Source organism: Rhinolophus ferrumequinum, chromosome 6 (assembly GCF_004115265.2).
Source record: "Rhinolophus ferrumequinum isolate MPI-CBG mRhiFer1 chromosome 6, mRhiFer1_v1.p, whole genome shotgun sequence".
NCBI lineage: Eukaryota > Metazoa > Chordata > Mammalia > Chiroptera > Rhinolophidae > Rhinolophus > Rhinolophus ferrumequinum.
In genome coordinates, this window is record NC_046289.1 from 39,729,771 (window position 1) to 39,752,484 (window position 22,714).

Here is a 22,714-nt window from a genome sequence, read left to right on the forward strand (position 1 = left end):
TTTTTATACTGGCATTAAATTTTGGGTACTTGTAAATACACTATGTATTACAAAACCTCCAGTAGTTAAATCCCCCATGTTTAGAATCAACTGTCCTCTCACTGTTCATATTTGAGGGCCAAAAAGCCCTGACGTTCTCTAATTAGATCGGGTCCTGTTGTTTTAGAATATGAGATAGCTGGATGCACAAAAAAGGGTCTGGGAATCAAGTCCCTCGTTTTAATCTTGGCCCTACCACTTACTGTGAGCTCTTGGGCAAGTCACATAGTTTTTAATGCTCTGCTTCCACATCTGTGAAATGAGGGGGGGGTACTTGAGTTCTAAGGGCGTCCCTGCCAACCGTTCTCTGAGTCATGTCTTAAAAGTGTCTCAAAACTGTGTCCTTTTTGAGGGCAACAGGATATTTAATTTTCCTCTGAAATGATCTCGAGTACCAGCCACAGTGTTTGGTGTAGCACTGAAGCTGTTATGTGCCACTTAATATTGGCCATTGCATTTGGTTGCAAGGTGCCTTAATATAAAATGCCACAAGATGGCACTATAAATAGGCTTTATCTGCTGGACTTACGTTATTTCGTCATACTCACAGATTGTTTACTGATAGCTTTTTATAACATATCCACTTAACCTCAATATTGAGCATGCCAATAACAAATATATGTCCATATCAATGGCATGATTCTTTTATTAATAAGTTTTTAATCTTACCAAATACTTTAATAAGCAATGATCACTTGAATAAAATAGAATCTTTATTCCTTTGTTTGTAAGCTATATTCCTAGAGTTTGTGCAACTGTTATTCTGTTCAATTCCATTTTTATTTAGAAGCCTACAGTATAAATTGTAACTTTTTTACATTCCCACCCTGGAAAAACATGACTAGGGCATGATCCCTCTGCCAATTGGCTGTAATTATGGGTGATGCTCTTTAGCTTGGTATGTGGTGTAATTCAGCAGAATAACTGCCCTGTTTTGTGAAATACAGGAGCTGCTAGCATTGGAAAGGGACTTGGAGGAATGTTGTTCTCGAGATTTGGACGTTCATCTACATCACAACCATCTGAGACATCAAAAGACTCAATAGAAGATGAGAAGAAGCCAGCTGCCTCACCTCCTACTACCACCGTGGCAACACAGACCTTTCCACATAGCACTTCTGGCTTTCTTGATTCTGCATGTTAGTTCATACTGTTCTTTCCTTAAGTTTACTATATCTTTTTAAACCTTGAGGAGGGCACAGAGGATTAATATTAACACTAGCGGTCGGCTCTAAAATCTAACGCTTACATTAGCTTTTAAAGAAAAAGTGCTTTTCCGCTGCTTACATTTTTAAGACTAATCCCAGGTAAATGCAGTTTCACTCTGTGCATTGGTGAATTAATAGTTAAGGACATTAATAATCAGGGCCTGTGGCACAAACGTCTTAAATATCAAGCCTAAAACAAATCTCTTTGTGGTAAGCACCCCCTGATTTTTACAAAGTAGATTTTTAAAAACATGGTCTTCTCAGCCTCAAAAATTATATCAAAACTATACTGTATCTATTCTTAAACTTTTAAAAAATTGCTATGCCAAAGCCATCCTGCTGCTAATCTCACTGTTCCCTTCATGCAACCTAATTATAAAACTTCCAAAGCTTCAATCAGAATTGGATCCAATCTATGGCTTCCACGTCTATCCCACTACCTAGTATAAAGTAGGTACTCAAGAAATGAGTCAATGAATGGATAGTTATGCTGGACTTGGCATGAGAATGGAGCTTTATTTAATTTTTTTCAGTGGAATTATAAGTTTGAAAATCTTGCATTGTTGTAAAACACTAATACATTTACTCAGTGTATATATTTACTTCCAAGGGTCTAAAGTGGACCCTTACTTTTAAGTGTCCAGTAAAATAAGAATAATAAGTCAAGTCCTATTTTTCCATTGATTTATATAAGGAAATACAGGTTCTGAAACTAGCTACTTCCTTTCTGTAACCATAAGAAGAGGAAAACTTTACTTTCTTTTTCTAAAAATTTTTAAACATTTCATTTGAGGTCCTTATAGCCTTGTTTTCTTAATATGGCTGCTACTTTAAATTTTAAAACGACCAGCATTCATTACCATCCATAAAACGTATTTAAAGAGGAAATTCAGGTGTGACAGTCCTAGAGGCTGGATCTTTCTCCACAGTCAACACCACTCCAGGATGAATTATCCTGGATATTCCTGAGTTGGACATTTCCTATTGGGGCCAGTGGCACTGTTTAAACTTAATCTTATGTGTGTCAGATTCTGAGTACTGAAAATTGTATAATTGCAAGCCTTTTGAATACTGCCTAAAAAAATGCATTTCAGACTTTGATATTTGTACAAATTTCATATTTAGTTTTTTAATGAGTTCCTATACTATTGCTAACTGAAGCTCTCACTTTGACTTAGAACTGTGATTGTGAAAATACAAAATTCTGTTGTAGCATGCAGATGTTGAAAGAAAACTCTAAAATTCTGAGGAAAAATAATTTCAGAGAATTTTGTAAGATGGTAGGTAAAAAGTCACAATTCCTTGTAATGTTAACACACAACAAAGATGCTGGTAAATAGGATAAATGAGAAAATGAGCAGGGTAGGATTTGAGCCCCAGAGAAATGGTAATGAAGACATATAGAGAAAACCTATAGGATCTGAGGTAGGAAAACTATTTTTTAGTTCTTTTACTATTTAACATAGTAATTTCAAAATGATCATAGAGAAGCCTCCTATTTCCTCTTTCAGGTCAACAGTGAGTAGAGGTGCTTAGCTGTATTGCATCATTATGTTTTGAGAACAAAATACATTTTCTGTCATTCTTGCATATAAATTCTTTGTTGATTCTAATGGTAAATTCCTTGGCAACTATAGACTTGATTAAATATGAGCTAATCATGGGTCTTAGTTACATATATCCAGCGCTAAATACAGATGTAGCTATTAAAATTGGATGCCTACTACCACCATAGAGTTCTGCCTTTTAAATCAGATCATCAAGATTAGCCTTACTAACTCTTGGACTAGCTTCAATAATATCCTCTTCTGTGTAATCCTGATTTAGACAAATTTCTTAAGTCTTAATCGCTATTTTGGCTGTCTCTTGCAAATCATGAAACTTTTCTTCCTTAAATCTTCTTTCTGGAATTTGGTCATTGCGAATAGGTAATTCTGGCTTCCTTCCTTTCTTCTTTCTGCTCACCTTGGTTGCCTCAGTTCTTCTCCATCACCTTTATTTGGAAGCTACCAACTGATTCCCTCGCATTTTAAGAGTAAGATGGACACAGACTTTGAATTCATGATCAATCAGGGTTTCTCTCTTTGAAGAGGAAGTGTTGTCAGTTGAAACCACTTTATTGTCATCAAGTTAAAGCATCTTATGTAGCTATTGTTCATTCTTTTAAAAAGTCTGGATTTATTGACAGTGGTTTTACTGTTTCATTTCTTGTGCTCGTGTTTGTAGCATATTATGAAAAGACCAGTTTCTTTTAGCAGTGTTTTGCCTCTAGTTTCGAACTTAAATGAACTATAAATTTGGGGGATAGCTGGATGTTAACAGATTATGACATTTTAAAATTAATTATGCTTACATTTTCCATGAGGAATTCTTCACAAAAACCAAAATGTGTACTTCTTTATGTATGCTAAGTTTAATCAGCTTATTTGGGAGTATTGCTCTAACTTATGGCCACTTCATTGAAGGCCATTTGTAACTATCATCCACCACTTTACAGCATCTTGTGTTTTTTTTTCACAGATTTCAGACTTCAGGAATCGTTCTTTAATCTCCCACAACTTCTTTTTCCGGAAAATGTAATGCAGAATAAAGATAATGCCCTCGGTATGGTATATGTCAGGAATAGCATTCAGAATACTATGAAAATGATCTACTTAGAGTTCTTCTGCTCACTGAAAAATTGGATCAATTCTTCTATGAGATCAGCTTATAGACTACTTTATATGTATTTTCTTCCTGTATTTTCTAATCTTAAATGGTAGTGGTCCTGAAATCTGACTTGATTAGCACCTAATATGCTAAAGTATATGATACTTCTATACCCTCCTACAAAGAAGGAACCTTTTAGAGGGGAGGAAAGCATAAGCCGTTTTCTTTCTTCTCTGTTGTCCTAAAGGCTTCAAAGAGGTTCACTACTCTTTTCATGTAATACCCTAGATATAAAAGGGTTTCATAGTATAAAGAATTTAATCATTCCAAGTTATTTCAGATATCAGTAACACACTTAGGGCTGTAGGTATGCCATAGCTGATATCTGGTTTCAATACAAATATTTAATGTTCTTTAGATGGGTAGGTTCACTTAAAGAAAAAAAATTAGTATTATTGGATGCAAGAGATACTTTCAGTCTTAATTTTCAGCAAAGTCTAAATACTAAGGATTAATCCTAGCACTTTGAAATTATTTTTATCAATTAATTTTTCATCCTTTTTTCCACAACTCCTCTCTTTTTCCTTTTTTTAAAAAAATATATTGGACTTGTGTCTTTACCAAAAAATGTTACAGGTTTTTCTTTAGATTTTTAAATTCAATTTAATTTTACAATTTGTGTAATTACTAATTTTCACACATTTTTTTTCTATTTTCAAAATAACTCTTATTTGATACAAGTTCCAAAGCAGTGTTTTAGTATAACAAGCTGATTTTTTTTCTCTGCCAACAGTTTCTATTGATCTAACTCAGTGAATTCCCCTCAAGAAATGATCTTACAAAAGTGCTTATTCTGGTATCTGCTCGTGTAATAGTTACTTCCAAAAGAAATACTTTTATTTGTGATTTTTGCATATTTAGTTCCTTGGAGAAAGGAAAATTAATTCACTCACACATCTGTCCTGCAGTCAAGCAGCCCTTATTATCCACTTTCTTAAAGCCATTCCAACTATCTAAGCAATTAGACCACTAATCATCACTACAAACTGATTCAGATGCTAATATGTATATAGCTTCTATTTTCTCTTCCCCTGTCTTTATTCATTCAACAATTAGTTATTAAATGTTTACCATAAGCCAAGATAGCAAGGTGTAGTCACTAGGAAAGATTCCAAGATGAAAAAGACTTCATTGCTACCCATAAAGATGTTAAATGCTGGTGTGGTCTTAAATGCTAGAAGGCATATATTCTAGTAGGGAAGGTAGATAACTACAAAAATAATTATATAGTAGAATGTGATGAGCTACATAATGGAGGTACAGGTAAAGGACTGTCAGTTCTAAGGAGTAAAAATGCTTTCACCTGGAGAAATCATAAAATGCTTCACAGAAGTTCGATTTGGAAATGCAGAGATGTAAAAAAGACATTGCAGGGAGAAGAAACAGTATATAAGCAAAGCACAGAGGTAGAAGCATAGAGTGTGTAGGAACCAGAAGTTCATTTTCTTAAGTGCCAAGGATGAATGCGAGGGAGTAGTTCTGGATATGATTGGAAAAGTTTCTTAAACCAGATTGTAGAGGGGCCAACAAATCTGGCCATCTCCTGGAATCTTTGTATTCAAGATTTATACACAGAGCCTATATTTACCCACATAGCCCATCTGTTATCAAATTTAGGTATTTATGTTGGGAAATTTTTTTTGGCAGAAATGACAACTGATGATAAAACATTTTTTAGAATTTTTGTTACTTTTCTCAAATAAAGGGTAGTTAGGGAATATTCTTAAATATATTTGGAACTATGATAATTCACAAAATGTAAATATTCCTTGAATGTCAAATACCTAACCACAAGAAATGCATAGTCGCTCTAAGGCAGCACGAAAAGAAGAATCATAATTTGCCAACAAGTACTCTGAGCATAATCTTTCTTATTACAAATGAATCTTTCACCAGTCATTTGGAAACACAGAGTTTCCTTTGCTAGTACTTTTTTAAGTATTTTTCTTGGTGTCTACTTGGAGCCAAATATCATGCGATTATGACCATAATTATTACTTCAAATAAGATAACTTTTAAGATTCATTAAGTTTTTGAAAATTTCTCTCGAGAGAAGTTAAGATGCTTCCATTAAATAGTAGTAACCTGTCCAGGTAATACAAATTATAATACTAAAGTCCTTTCTATTCATGTTATTTTTTAAATACCATTTCCATGTTGACAAGCCTTGTGTACAAAAGAATTCTCTGATGAAAGCACAGTACTGATGACACTTTACCTTCACACTATATAGATTGCAGACATTTGCTTTAAGGAACAGGGAGGGAAATATGCCTGTTTGCACGACTCCCAGAAAAGAAAATAATCCATGTTTTAACACAGTATAAACAAACTGCTGATGATTTTTAAAAGCCAACACTTTTTTCTCATTTTTACTTTAGCTGTTCAGGAATCTCATTCCTTGTGCACAGATGAATTATAGCACTTAGGAATTCAAGAGAGAGAAAGGACAAAGTGATGATTTTATGTTTTCCTTTCTCTTTGACCTAACTCAATGAGAAAAACTGGGGGAAAAACTTTATATGGTAATTGTGAGAAATTAGGTCCATGGCAACTCCAGGTAGATTTGGGCCCACTTTGGTCAAGACCACATCTCACAATATTTAAAATGGTGCTGTCGTGTAGAACCTGACTCCCTTGGGAATTCTTTGATCTACATAAACAGGAGAGAAGATGAGACATAGGACCATCTGGTTCCATCCTTCCACCAGCAAAATCAACCCAAATGTGAGATTAAGTGCATTGGCAGACAAACTGCCTGGGGTAAACCTTTTCAGGAAGCTGAGAGACTAAGTTTCATCAGGTACAAGCTGGCTACCTAATTCCCATTTTGATGGGGACAAACTACAAATAAATAGAAAGGAATAAGGAGGGCCAATCTACTTAACACTATTAAAGTCCCTATATGTGATAAAAATAAGGGCATAAAATATAGGACAATAATTAAATTTAGCATTTGAGTGTCTAGTATCTGAAAGGCAGTATTGCACAACAGTAATAGCATATTAAGAATAAATTTCATAAAATGAAAAGCAGAAAAAAATCAAAGGTATTTTCTGCTTACATAAAATCAAAGCAGAGCCAAATGACGCTTGTTACAACAGGAAAAATCTGACTTTAAAACAACAGTTCAACTTAAGACTGTTGGACTAACAAGACAGTCTACAGTGCCATTTGAAAGTGAGTTCTTAGAAATTATAACTTGGTGGTCTTTACCAATATCAAAGCATATGTTTCCCATCTCTTCTGGATTTCTTCTTGTTTCCCGTTTTCTTTATAACTAACTTCACCTTGCCTCTTCTTCATCATGCTTGAGAATTCCGGTTTCCTCTTTTTTTCATCTTCCTGTTTGTTGTGCAAGAATGTACCTACAAATCTAACAAATGTCCCATGGAATACAAAAGATAAAAGATTAGGACATTACTATTCTCAGTTCCACACATGGATTTAAGCTATTTCTGACTTACTATGAATTAGCTTATCGTAATTCAAATTAAAAAAATAGCACTTAAAAAGAACTGTATAAAAAGCCTATGTCAATATATCTTACAAGTGTTGTAATAACCTAATTGGAATTTATGCTGCTAAAGTATAAACCTTATCTGAAAATGTACAGATAGATCCATGGCCACTTCTTGTCAGAAAAGCACAATTGAATAGAAAAATAACAACTGTAGATGCATTTTTAAGTCACCAAATGATACTGTCACAAAATAGCTGTTTAAAATAAGTATTAGCTAAATATTTATATGAAATTATTCTCTAGACCAATAAAGTTTCTTACATTTGATTACCAAATTCCCAGTGTAAAGCAAAACCCAACTTTTTCTCCAACCTCCTCCTTAATTGTCAGGTTTTACTTTTCACATCCTCTGGCATCCTGGACATAGAACAGACTTAGCAGACTTTGAGTGTCTGAGTGGTAGTGATTTGGGTGTTTTTGTTTTTGAAATAGACCCTTCAAAATACTGTGTGGCTCACTGACAATTTTAAAGGAGTTCCTGAAGATCAAAATGTCATTTTTCTAAGTGTTTTATCTCTAAGGATTTATTAAATGAATCAATTGAAATTCTCTAGTAGCCTTGATTTGTTAAGGTGATTTTTCTCTAACAGGTATTGCTAGGACTTTCTGTGCATTTTAGAAAAGATTAATTGACTGAATTCTTTGAGGATAGCACTGTTATAAATGAAGTCCTTCCTCCCAAGTAGCACCACTCTTCCTCCCAGTTTAACTTTCCACGCCACACATTGGGTTCTTTTATTGAACAGACATTTAAGGACTATGTGTCTGTTTCAGGCACACATTAGGCCCTGCTGACTGGACAGAGACCAGGCTGCCTTTGACAGTTTCAACCAAGTGGGGAAGAAAACATTGTAGAAAGGCGTTAAAAGGCGGTTATCTTTTAACAGTCCCCACAGAGCCGGTTGATACATAGGGCCTTATCATTGGAAGGAGTCTTTAGTGACCTGGTGCACTCCCACTGGCATCATTGCATGTAAGCATGGCCCATAATTCTGCAAGAGGGCTGCTTCCCTTATTTTGCAGATTATGCACAATGATTAAATGGGAAAGCCAGGATTTGAGCCTAGTTTCTTTACCCCAAATATACTCTAGGATACCAAGTAAATTTTTTTGTTGTTGTTTTCGTTTTCTTCTGTTATTATTCCATATTGACCTGGGCACAAAGGAAAGGACTCACCAAATAGAAGCCTGAGATACTAAGCCTCGAATGTTTTTTCTCATACAATTAGAGTAGAAAGTCACTTTAAATATATACATATATACATATATTTAGTAGAATCACTTGTATTAGCTAAATTTTTATCTGCAACTCTAGTAAGTCTATATAGAACCTATCTTATTGTGATATTTATTCATCTGATTTCTTTTCTTTTTAGTGGAATTGGATCACAGAATTGATTTTGAACTCAGAGAAGGCCTTGTGGAGAGCCGCTATTGGTCAGCTGTCACGTCACATACTGCCTATTGGTCGTCTTTGGATGTTGCCCTCTTTCTTTTAACCTTCATGTACAAACATGAGCACGAAAATAATGCAAAACCCGACTTAGATACAATCTGAACTCTTGAAGGACATTAATGGCCCAAAACTTGTTTTTTTCCTGTTAAAATACGTATGTGTGTCAAGCTATGGAGATTTCAGGTTTAAGTATGTTTCAATTTTGTTTCTGGCAAAAAATATTTGCATTTAAAAGCACTTTATTTTATTTAAAAAACAAAGCATTTTTTCACTCCAGAAGAAGTTATTTACAGTTTTCATCATTTTAATTATGAGTGAAGAACCCCCATGCAGAGAATCAAGCAAGACCTGAACGTAAGGAAGGTTTGGGTAAACTGCAAGGTTACAAATCACAATCTAATTTCTCCCAAATATAAAGGCATATTAATGGGTTGAATTTAATGTATTAACCAAAATATGTTATAAATCTAAATGGTCAAAGTGTAGTGTATTCTATGTAAAGATCATGAAGTATCATTGTTTTAGATTTCTATGAAAGCTTCCATTTCCACTGTTCCTTTGAAAGAAGAGTATAACATATTTAAAGTGTTTTGAATTTGTTTAGAAAACTAATGCTAAAAAAGAAACAATATTTGAACTACTGTATTTATAATTTATTACCTCTGACTAATTGCTTTATTTCAATGTATGAAACATTACTTTTTGTTAATGTTTCCTTTGAACAATTTAAGAACCACATTTTTTTTCTATGGTGTTAAGACCTTGTTTTCTCAGAACTTCATCTTTGTACTCTTCAGATGAATATGTAAACACTGTGGCATACTTTTGAGTATTTTTTTCATTAAAAACGTAGTTTCACACAAATAATACTAGTTCAATTATTTTGAAAAAGTATGAACTTTTTATTATGTCTCATTTACCTCACTCAGCTAAAGTTTTCTAAACTTAACACAGAGTACTCCATAATAGGTATAATTATTAACTTTATTGGGAAATTTAGTAAATCTTTGGAGTAGGGAGTTTGACAACTATTTTAAATATATAAACATCCATGTGCCAAACATCGTATGTAAAGGGATGGAGTGCCACTAACAAAAAAAATTTTTTTTTGAAGTGTTTACGAAAACATAATTGAGACATAAGACACAATAGATAAGGATTCCAACACATTGGGAGAGTTTTCCTCAGCTGTAATTATTTCCACAGTGCTTTTCATCTGAGGAGCGCAAAGTGCTTTAAGATTCAATAATCTATGTAATAGCTCCTTGAGGTAAGTAAATGAATGTTATTCTCATGTTACATGTTAATACACTAAGGCACCAAAACATTTAAAGTGCCTTGAATTAGCTTACAGAGCAAATCAGAAGAACTCAGATTGAAGCCAGACCATATTCTTTTCTATCCTGTTCAGTGACTAATAATTCACATGTTACCTCTTAGTAGTTTGCAAACAATAATAACAAGTTGCAATTCATAATTTGGAGAAATGACTGTGAAGCCAATATTTTACCCTATTTGTCTTATACATTCTTGTGTTCTCACACATAAAGGAGGAGTTAGAGGGATCAGAAGCCCTCTCTGCCATAACCAACCCTCACTTCTGAGTGGCTTCCATTAGATTCCACTTAAGGTGCTGTCTTTGCTTATCTTACAAGGATTTTTCTTAGCTTCCCAGTAATCGTCATCGAACTGGTTGTAAAGTTGGTCAGTTGCATATCTCACCTCCTCCTTTCTTTATAAGATAATGGGATCTGTGGCTTACTTGTAGGTTTTATTCAGCACCATCAGTCCTCTTGTCTATTTTGGCCTTTCATTGGATTTGTTCAACATAAAGCACTTCTTTTTAGTGTTTAAAAGATCCCAAGGTTCCATGACCAAATATGTGACTCACTAAGAAACCCTTGCTATAAAAGGCTTTTGATGACATCTTAGCAAAGCTGAAGCAATCTCTTGAATTTAGAGATTCCTGTGAACTCAGGTCATTTTCATACCCTGTTTATTTCATACGTCTAATTTAGTTCTCAGGAAAATTAAACTCGTATGACTGTATTATTAAAGGTACTTGAGCATATGTTGCTGTGGGTGGTGTGACACTCAAATGCCTAAGAGCTTTAGGGAATTCATTCTTCGCCACTAGAATGTGAAGAGCTCTTTCTCCCTGAGAAGAGTGAAAGTCTATCAAAACTTTCATACTGAATAAAATTATATCCCCATAACTATAGGAGTATATCTGCTTCCCTTTTTTCATACTGAGAAAACAAAATCAAAGTTAGCCACATGGAGTTTATTTGAATTCGTGAAAAGAGCAACACTCAAAACCCCCTTTTCAAAATGAGATCTTCTGGATTACTGGACAGGTGTGTTGTTTTCAGTTCATTACTTCATCAATAGAGATGGTGATTTTGATTTCATAGTCCTTGTTTCCATGTCTCTGCATGTTATCATAGAATGTACTTGTATATACTCAAGTGATATACAGAGTATGTGAAATTCTGGTTTGATTTAGAAGCTAAGTCAGTTACTGAGTAACATTTTGGAACTTTATTCCAGCAAGTACTAAATTAGCCAAAAAGTTCTGTTTTTGATACCATTAAAATTTTATTCTCTATTTTGTGTACATGCTATGATGATTCTTCTGAGTACTGGTCAGATCATTCAGTTTTAATCTAATTAGGTTCCCGAGAATAATTTAAACTTAGAATAAGGACAGTGTTTTGGATTACATTTTGCTTTATTTTTACTTTAAAATTAGCCTTTGCTAAAAGCCTTTTGTTAGTTCATAACTTTATTTTCAACAATAATTATGCTTATGTTATAATCCAATGTTACTGTATTTTAGAATATAATTACAAAATGTACTCAGTTTTCCAATAACTATTCCTTGATATATGAAGCAAGCATTAGGAATCTTATGTTTTACTTCTTTCTATTGAACGGCATCTGTCAGCCTTTGGAAATTCTCTCAATGAACATGTCCTACAGAAGCCCTCAGACAGTGATGTGCAAACATTCATCATTCTCTTTTCCTCTCTCTTTCTTTATTGGGGGCTTAAGCATTCTGGTATACAAGACATTTATTTAACACACCATATCCCAGCTTTGCATTCCCCCAAAGAGTAAACAGAAGAAGAAAAATCGTCAGGGCAGTGTCACGGCCAGTTCCACCATTCATTCCAGTGATGGCTTGAGCACCTTAAAGTGGAATCAGACCGAACCTAGAGATTTCATTGTAAGGCCTATAGTAGAAGAAAAATAATTGAATTGCTTTCTGATTAATTAGGTTGATTAATATTTCTGTCTTCTCAGCTGCTAATAAGGAAGGCATTTGGACAATTGAGAAGACTAATTTGAGTGGATGTCTTACAATTGTTTTTGAATAGTCTTGTTAGCATGGAAATTGGGCTAAAGAAGAAACAGTGATGTTAAAAGAAGGCAGAACTGAAAGGAGGATGCAGCAATCAAACACCGGAGAAAGGACTAAAATTTGACTGTAATCGATGTGTATGTTGGATAGTTGACTTCTGTGGTTAGTCTCAAGTTGTCTCTTACCCATATTTTGCTCTTATCCCTGGGCCTAAGCCTCGGCCAGGAATGGGATGGTAACTCTGGTTGAATTTGAAATACATGCATTAAATATTTTTGTGGTTAGGTATGCGCAATACATATAGTTCCCTAACATTTTATAATTTACCTACATAAAAGATTTTGCTGTATCTGCAAAGAGCACATGTGGCAGGAAACATCCCCACTGAACTCTTAACTCTGTTACCTCTAGGATGGGTCTGGGGAACTCGCATGTCATCTCCTACATTCTCCTTTTGCATTTAGTCAAAAGAAAGTTGCCAAGGAAATATTTATAGTATTGAGCTTAGAGCAGTATACAGAACGGCAGGATATAGAATTTCATCTCTAAGGTCTCATTTAGTAAACATTAGTGCTGTGATTGTGATAGCCTGGGTTACATATGTCCTATTTCAGACTTTCGTGGATATTTGTAATAATTTTCAAAGAATCCTAAAATTTCATTGTACATATTTTAGAGATCATCTTGTCCAACCCCTTTTAGTTGCATGTGAGCATTTAAATAATAGCATAAAGGTCATGAAACATAAAGTGAGGGGCAGTATATTAGGTTCAGCCCAAAGATTGGATGACAGACTAAATACACAGCAGAAAAGGAGGGAAGTGGTAGTTTAGAGTTGGAAGGGGTATAAAGATCATTTTCCAAAGCATGTTCTGCAGATGTCACCTAAAAAAATAAGTTTGGGAAATTCCAAATTTAAAAGATTATGGCAGGACTTTGGGAGCCTTTGATACACTAAATGCAATGTGATTCTGGAGATTTTCCAAACGTATTTAACCAGACTTTTTTTATTGGAGTCCACTTAGAGAAATGCTGATCACATTTAATTCCTTCATTTTTCAGAGATTTATCCCTTCATGTGATTGCTGTATTTCACAAGTGACTGTTCCCCCTGGAAGAGCACATGGCCAGCCAGTGACAGTCAGAATTAGAAACAAGCCCCAATTCTCAGCTATGTTTCATACCACACTGCCCATTTCCTTTCCCCAGCCCTCTTGTGGAACCAGATGCTTTCTCTTTCTCTTGTAACCTGCAAGCTCTTAACAAACATCTCTAGGCTTGAGTTCCCCAGTTGGTCTTTGTTCCCAGGTCCTCATGAAAGAGCGCCCTCCCGGGTCTGACCAAACTTCATGTCTCAGATTCAAAATACCCAGGAAAAAGAAAAGCAAAAGAATGAAAAAGTAAATTAATTTAAAAAACAATACCTAGGAAACATGTTCATTTTCCATTCTGGTGACAAATGCGAACTTGGTAGGGAAACAAGTTGCACAGGGTGAAATGTTTAATATTTTTTTTCATAGTGTTGATATGTTGGCCTTGTCAATTCATGAGAAGTAGGTCCCTTTTAAAACTGCTCCAACATAGGTTAACTAATAGAAATTTTAAAATCTAAGTACTATACTTTTTGGAGAATAGAAGAGTTTTTGCTGCTGGGTGTGTATACACGTGCGTGTGTGTGTGTGTTTTCCCCAAAAATAGTCTCTTGACAGGTCATTAGCATGAACTTTTCCTCTGCCTTTGTGTTTGAATAAGGGTGGGAGTGTGGTTAGTATTGTCTGTTACCTTATGGTTTTTCATTTATACGTGACAGGGTGCAACTCGCTTCCTCCCCGCCCAACATAGTTGTCAGGATATGTTGGGAAGCTATTCTTTAGGAAGGTTACATCTGGTCTTCTGTTGGAGTAAGACGAAAAACAAGTATATTAGTCCTTCACCTTTACTGCTTTCTCCTGGAAGACATCAAATATCTGTGAGCATCATTCCGAGCTTCCCGTGACTGCACCCACACCCGCTACCATCTCTGCGTGATCTCTGAAAATAACTTGATTCCCTGTGAGCTTTGCGTTACAAAGGTATAAGTATTTTCTGGTTCTAAGGCAGTCGTAATAAATCCAAACTCTGCCAGTAAGAGTCTAGGGAGTTTTTTTGCTTTTTGCTCTTAGGTACATTTCTTAGAAGCAGCCAGCACTGTGAGTCTCCTGAGACCCTTAAGATGTTTTCTTTTTTCAGTCTCTATGACCTGTTCTTATGTTCACTCTCCCTAACAGTACGAAATGCCGTCGGTGACTGTGGTAACAGCTAAGAAGGTGGCCTTTTCTGTTTCCTTGCCTTGTTATCTTTCATTTTCAGTAGTCAAGGCAGGTTCATTTTCTCAAGCTTTCATTTTACTGAAGCCTTAAACCTGTTTGTCTCTGCATTGATCAGTTTGGATGGCAAATATAACTCATTTTAGAATTGTCCATTTTTGATTTTTTCCCCAGTTGGAGCTAGTGCATGCGTACTGAATAATTGCAAGGCAGTGAGAGGCAAATGTCATTTTTTCCTGGATTACACTGTGTTTCTTTAGCTAAAGTGATCCATTCAGAGCAGGTAATTGTGCCTTATATTAAACAGCCTCGAAGAAGAGGCTGTTTTAAGCATTCTCGGGAACATAATCCTGATCCTGGACAGTTTATGGACACCCTCCCCAAAAGTTTATGAAAGATAATTCGTGAACTACGGCCACCACACTACCTCCGATTAGGGTTGGTGACCACAGTGGCACACTGGCTCCCTCAAGAACGTCAGAGGATAAAGTACATGTACAGGAAAAGATTGGTATATTGGTATATTCTGCTCTTACGGAATACAATCCATTGACAATTTGTCAGTCCAGGGTTCAAAAGCTTGACCATAGTTCTCAAGCTTTCAGGCTAATCTGAATATGGGATAACTTGCAGAAAATTAACCCATGCAGATTGAGACAACTACATTTCCAATTAACTTCCCCTTCCCCCACCCTTTGATTGGTGCTAGACTGACTGAAAAGTCGGATTTTAGATGTATGTTGTAAGAATCCAGGAATTTCAGTGCTGGACAAAAGTAATTCCCTGGAGCGGTATTGACATGAGATTGGGAATCAATGGCCAGGATAGAGGGATGGTAAGTAGAATTGAGGTGGGACAGTGTGGGCTGGAGAAAGAAAAGGCAAACGTGGGGGAGGAAAGAGACTTGGTGCGTGATCATGATAGTCTGACAGCTTAGACATTTCAGAAAAGTTAACCCAGAGGCTGTTTCAGAGCGAGGGGATAGGGTGACAGGTCTGATCACAGCATTCCTTCAGCTGAAGCTCTTGGGCAGCTCCATTTATCACTGGCGCTTCCCCACAACCTAGCCCAACCGTCGCCTGCCTGATCTCCCACTGCACATCTTCAGCAGAGTGCAAACTGCAAGCCACTCACCTAAGAATGCACTCATTTCAGTTACTGTAGTGGCTACCTGTTGTTTTTGTCTGCCCAACATCATATTTCTCCTCTTGGATCTTCCCCCTCTGCCCCCATCTCCTTATGAAGTACTGCCCGAGCCCAGCCCACTCCATATGGTTCTAATAGGGTTGCCAATCCTATAAAAGTCTTCTTGCAACCTTCCCCACCCCGGGTGAAAATTATTTTCTGCTTTGCATAAGTGTCTAGTAACCCAACTCAATCACAGCACGTCTATACCATGGCCGGGTGAGGGGTCATGACTCAGGTCAGACCATATTGCCCCCCCCCCCCCGCCGCCGTGAGTCACAGTGATTGGCCCAGAGATAGGCACATGACCCAAACCAGACCAAGCAGAGGCCTTCCATAAGATTCTATTTGCTGGCCCTGAAATACAGACAGCCTTCTATGGCTATGAAATACAGTGCAGTGGCACATGGTGTGATACGAGCATGGAGCCATAGGAAGAAGGAAGCAGACACACATAGACAGGGCAAGAGTTCCTGGAGAGCTGGAGCAAACACCCCACCCCCCCGATTGCCCAGTTACCCTTTCCTTTTATTTGCTTAAGCTATTTTGAGATGGGTTTCTGTCTCTTGAATCCAAAAGAGTTCAAGTTAGTAATCATTTCACCAAAAAAAACCTCCATATCCCTAGTGGAAATTCTGACTTAGAGGACAATGTCTTGTGAAGTCTTTCTTCATTCATCTGGTTGAAATTAATAAATGGTTGTGAGCCTATTGTCATGGACCATTTGGGCTGCTATCACCAAAAAAAAAAAAAGCGCCACTGGGTGGCTTATAAACAACATTTCTCACTGTTCTGGAAGATGGCACCAATATCATGACACCAGCAGAGTCAGTGTCAGGTTAGAGCCCACTTTCTCACTGACTGTCATCTCCTCACATGGCAGAAGGGACAAGGGATCTCTGGGGTCCCTTTTATAAGGGCGCTAATCCCACTCATGAGGGCTCCACTCTCATGACCTAAGCACCTCCCAAAGACCCCACCTCCAAACACTTATCATATTGGTGATTAGGTCTGAACATTAAAATTTGGGGAGACATAGTCCATAGCACCCCCCGTTAACAATGTTCACCTTAATAGCACTGGATTCATTTTGCTTTGATTTGAGGTTTGATAACAGGTCTCATTCCGACTTGTTTGCAAGCTCTTCAGAGGTTGCATACCTTAATCATCATTGGACCCTCCATGGGGCACTACGTCCTAGTAAGTGCTTACATGTGTTTAATTATATCTGGACTGTTATGTGATTCTAAGTGCTAAGAATAACCATGAATTTAATAATATAAAAATGATTGCTTTCGTGGAATTTGCATTCTAGTAGGAAAATTATGTGACTAAAATTCATCAGAACTGCTGAATTGGGAAAAACCATGAGAGAAGGCAAATCCCATCTAGAACCAAAAGGCTTGGACAAAAGGTACCTTGCTTTTTCCACAACCGAACAAAGCAAAATTAATAGCTCTTCGGATGCAGCAGACAAGTGTGAAGCATATATCAGGATGAACTTGAAAATAGAACTTGAGTATACTATTTTTAAAAGATTGATTATTGTATTAACCTGTGCCAAACAAAAATGCCTAACTAGATATTTATAATCACAGGCACTCTCCAGCTTGTGCTGCACACAATTCAGTGGTAGTGCCTACACAGAGACCAAGAAGTAGCCTTCTTGCCGTATGCTGTTCCCTAAACGTAACAGTGCATGTTCACACCTCTCTACCTTTGCATGTACTGTCCCCTGACCCTAGAATTTGTTCTCTTTTTTCCCCCATTTACTGAACTTTTACTTAAAAGTATTTTGAAATCAGTGATCACTGCATTCATATTGCTTTTCCAATTCCACCCAGCTGCAGACTATTTTCTTTCTATAGCAGACAGTAATTTATGATTTACCCTCTCTGCAACTGAAACATAATGGAAGGGAAAACACGCAAAGGATAAAAAGATGGGGTTCATGGGAAATGATAGTTGGTTAACTAATTTGCTTTTGTGAGGGACACTGTAACTTTTTCCTGTGATTTGTTTATAAAGGAGGGAATGTACTCTAAGTTTCAAATAGCTATTAGCTTTGGGGCCGCAATTTTTTTGGAGGCTAAAGACCACCAGTTTGTACCTATATATAAATGCTCCCAAAGTTTAGTCCTTACACAAAACTTTTGCCTCTGATGGTTCACTGACCGGGTGTTGTAGTAAAAATGACTTCAGTGGGAAAAGGATACCACAGCACAGCGCAGGGAAAAGGCGGGTCTGGGAGGTAAGGTTGCTCAGGTGCCGGAGTGACTGAGGTGGCATCTTTTGTTGGGGCTGTCTGAGCCGGCTCCTCATAGTAATGCCAAGTTGGAGAACACTTGTTTCTGACGCATCAAAGCCTGGGAATTTGACTCAACTGGACATACAGTTGTAAAGATTTGCTACTACCACCTGTTTCAAAGGTTTCTTTGCTCATTTTTTCCCCTCTCAACTGGAAAACGATTTAAAGATACATCTATATACATAAGGGTGGACGCTTACTAGTTTGCCCAATTTATTAAATCCTCAATCGTGAGGCTTTTATTAAAATCATTGTTAACATGTTAATATGCTATTTATCCAGCACTATTCTAGATGCTTCAGATGTATTCCCTCATTTAATGGGGACAGTACCCCCATCTGGTAAATACTGTTGTTAGGCCTTATTTTTCAACAAGGAAACCAAGCAACACAGAAAGGTTTAGGTAAACAGACCCTGGTCGCACAGCTACAAGATGATGGTGGAGCGGCCCTGGGTGCATGCTGAAACCTGTGCTCTGCTGCCTCCCCCAGCAAAATCTGTTCTAGGTGGGCCTCAGGACCAGACTCCACATACATGTCTGTAGGTAGAGGCCTGAGAATTGTAACTCAGTCAAAATTCTAGGTTACTCCCCTGGTATGGTCTTGAGTGCTGGTAAAAACAACACAGTGCTTGCAAGTGGGATAGAAATGAGCATATTTCATGAGAAGAATAAACCAAGGTGATCACATCCTGCTTTGCTTCCTTCAGGGCTATGAGCAGAATGGCTGATGTCTTGACAATGAGTTGCCCAATGAGTGTACTCTAACGTGTATGCCTTTCAGTACAAACAGCAGCTAAACAGTCTTACCCAGTGTTAAAATGGTCCTGGGAATGGTCAATCCACCTTCCCTAGGTGTAAGAAGGCTGAAAATATCCCGAATTGTAAGCTCTCATAATCACCCTGGCACCACATTTTTAATGGTGTGAAGTCTTTTCCAGATTTGAAACCGTGAAATCTTTCAGACAGTTCTCTAGAATAATTTATATATATTACATATATATATATATATATATATATATATATATATATATATATATATATATATATATGTTCTCAGCTGTACAGAGTTCCCTAAGGAAATGAAAATCATCATCAAAAGAAACTAGAATTCCCTTTAGTTTAAATCATTTACATTTCTCCAAGAGGCATGTTAGACTCAGAGTTCCACTTATCTGAGATTTGTTGAGTCCTGTAACCATGGAATTTGCAAATTTTAAGACTCGGGGGCACAGTCATGTTTGTAAAAAGTATTCCTCATATGATTTGGTTGAGACAAAACCTGTTAATATAGGGAGAACCATGAAATTTGTGTTAAGTCATTTTTCTAGATTCGAAAATACTTTCCTAACTTTATATGTCATCTGCCTAATTTACTGTATCAATTTTCTTTTGCCCATTTTGCCTGACCTTTCATTAATGTCTCATTTATAAATAGTTAAAGTTTATACATGAGTGTTGCCATTATAAGGTGTTGCCATTATAGTGGGAATAAAAGGCAAGTGATATTGGCACCATTATACCATCACCACTCTGTTCAGAGAGGTCTAATTTCATGATTTTGGCTCCACAAACCAGTGAGATCACTGAATCAAACAGCTCTCCCATTCACAGCTCATCTTTATACTTTTACTAGCTACATTCTACAACCTGGTCTTTGCCTGGATAATTAAATATTTCATCATCCGTATGCCTCTCACTTCATTGCTTAAAACTTGCCCCACATTTTTGCTTTTAGCCTTTGTCCTACTTTTTGGTATGTCACTAAACAGGCTGAGCATTCAGTAAACTATGCTATTGAGATTCTTGCATAACATTCTAGTTTAGAACACAGTAGTCTTTTTGTTGCAGGGGAACAAGCTAAAGAATGTTCTCATTCATGTGGTGGCAAAAACCTCAGACGTTACCTAGGTATGTATATCATGCTGCTATGCATTTTAAAAAATATTTTACGTAAGTTGGCTCTCAGTTACACGTGGCATTGAGGAGAAAAGTGTTGACTATAACAAAATGATAAAAACAATATTTGTTTTGGAAATGTAATTCAAAAGTACGCTCATACTTGTCAACATACATGTCAACACATGTTTGTGTCCTAAGTCATTCAGTCACTAATGCAGGCTCTTTCTCCACTCTCCCATGTTCGCTGAACTAGGGTGATGGCAGGAAGTGCCCTGGTTGCTGCAGATAATCAACTGTTTACCTTTAGTGAGTGGCCGTTTGTCACCGGTGGCATAAAGATAGCTTATAAATCCATGAGGTATTTACCTAAAGACTTGACAATACTCCAGCTGTAATGCCAATGTGCCCAGGTATGTAACTCAATATTCACAATAGAACATTCCCTCTCCAGATCTTTACCTTCCATATCAATTCACCAACTTCCCTTTCTGTTTGCAGCCTTGTGCCAGGGCTTTCTGAACACCAGTTCAGTAGAGAACTGCAGTATATCTAAAAATTATTGTCCTAAAACCCCTGGGCAGACAAATGCCATTGATCCCAATGTCACATTTAGGAAGTCACTGGTCCAAGTACCATATTCAGCAAATTCCCAGGCATGACCAAACTTGCTAGAAAACCAAAAAGGGAAAATCTGGGAAATAGGCCAAGATCTTGGGTGTCATTGTACATCATTCAAGCCAACTCTGGTTTCAAAATTCTTTTGAGATTGTTACTCTATGATCAAAATGCATTCCACAGTGCTTGGCCACAGTTCATGATGCACGAAAGACACTGCAGAATTGTGTTTGCATATTGCTAGCTTTTTGCTACCAGAAAATTTAATCCTTGGTAGAAAATTTTGTTTTGTTTTTGAATTTGCGTAAAATCTGGTGAGGCATTACCACCTACAATAGATATAAAACTGGATTAGGACTTTCTATCAGATATACTCTTAAACTAATCCCTTATCTTCTATTTTCCCTGTTTCTAAAGATGCTGTGAGTAATAAGAAACCATTTGATTTAAGATGTGGTGGTTACAAGCTGAACGAAGACATGACTCAAAAGATATGGACAAGAAATGGTAAGCCTTCAATGAATGAGAAGCTTTAACAAATGAGTAAGACCATCCCTAAATAATCTATTAATGTGATGCAATCTCAAAAAAAATGCAACAGGATTTTTTGAAGCCAGACAAACTCGTTCTCAAATTCATAAAGGAAAACAAGAATAGCCAGGAAATTTCTTAGGGAAAGAAGAGTAATAAGAGTGATTAGACCTACTACAGAATAAAACATAGCACAAAGCTGCTGTGATCAAAACATTATAGTAATAGTTCATGAAGAGAGACCAATGGAATAAACTAAAAACAAACAAACCTAGAAATGCATCAAGGGAACGAATTTAGTATATGATAATGACATTTTAAATCATTCAGTGAGAAGATTCTAAATTGAAAATATGAGACCACTTTTCACCTATAAGATTGACAAAATTCAAAAAGCTTGATAACAGGCTCTGTTGGTCAGGATACTAAGAAACAGTTACTCTCAAATGTCTGCTAGTGAAAACACGAATAGGAACAACCCCCTTTGGAGGGCAATTTGGCAATAGCTATCAAAATTTAAAATGCCCATACCCTTTAACTCAGCAATTCTGCTTTTACAAATTTATCCTTCAGGTATTCTCACACATGCAAAATGATCTACATATAAAGTAATTCATTGCAGAAGTGGTGACAGCAGCTCTTCCCTTCTGTGGCCATCACTGAAGCGCCAGTGGCCAAAATGAAGTTCAACCCCTTTGTGACTTCTGACCGGAGCAAGAACTGTAAAAGACATTTCAATGCACCTTCCCACATTCGCAGGAAGATTATGTCTTCTCCTCTTTCCAAAGAGCTGAGACAGAAGTACAATGTTCGATCCATGCCCATCCGAAAGGATGATGAAGTTCAGGTTGTCCGAGGACGTTACAAAGGGCAGCAAATTGGCAAAGTAGTCCAGGTTTACAGAAAGAAGTATGTCATCTACATTGAACGAGTGCAGCGGCAGAAGGTTAATGGCACGACAGCTCATGTGGGCATTCACCCCAGCTAGGTGGTTATCACCAGACTAAAGCTGGACAAAAGATCCTTAAACGGAAAGCCAAATCTCGCCAAGTGGGAAAGGAAAAGGGCAAATATAAGGAAGAAACAGTTGAGAAGATGCAGGAATAAAGTAATCTTATATACAGCTTTCATTAAAAACTGTTAAAATGAAAAAAAAAATGGTGACAGCAAAAGATTATAAGCAATGTAAATAGGCATTGATTGGGAATAATTAAACAATGTTACCTCTGTAAAGTGGAATGATGTGCAACTTAAAGATTAAAAAAAAAATAAAGATAAGGCGGATCTATAGGTACAAGTATAGAACAATCCCCAAGCTATATGATTAAGTGAAAACCAAAATGCAGAACAGTAGGTGTAGCATATAGAATGTAGAGTACAGAGAATGTGTATTATTGTGGGCATGGGGGTAGAATAAAATACCTATGAAAGATAAGAAACTAATCCTCAAGTTGTTTTTGCAAATGAAAGTTAGATAACAGAGAGACAGAAATGGGGAGGGAGACTCACTTTTAGCTATATAGTGTTTTGTGCCTTCTGAATTTTTAATTGTGTGCATGAATTACCAGTC

At 36.7% G+C, this 22,714-nt stretch overlaps 1 protein-coding gene and 1 pseudogene across 7 annotated transcripts in view; both read left to right on the forward strand.

The window, feature by feature from the left end:
- DDHD1 (DDHD domain containing 1) overlaps positions 1–11,543 on the forward strand; it is a 68,555-nt gene extending 57,012 nt beyond the window's left edge. For 4 of the 7 annotated variants that reach the window (XM_033108288.1, XM_033108292.1, XM_033108289.1 and 1 more), the window contains 3 exons: positions 987–1,178; positions 3,768–3,851; positions 8,856–11,543. In XM_033108288.1, the coding sequence (XP_032964179.1) occupies positions 987–1,178; positions 3,768–3,851; positions 8,856–9,037 (458 nt within the window). In that variant the 3' untranslated portion in view covers positions 9,038–11,543. The remainder of the gene's footprint in view (positions 1–986; positions 1,179–3,767; positions 3,852–8,855) is intronic. The other 3 variants (XM_033108295.1, XM_033108291.1, XM_033108294.1) reach the window with 1 other exon arrangement.
- An 8,820-nt stretch (positions 11,544–20,363) lies between these two features.
- On the forward strand, positions 20,364–22,266 carry LOC117023690 (60S ribosomal protein L26-like; annotated as a pseudogene).
- The last annotated feature ends 448 nt before the right edge of the window (positions 22,267–22,714 follow it).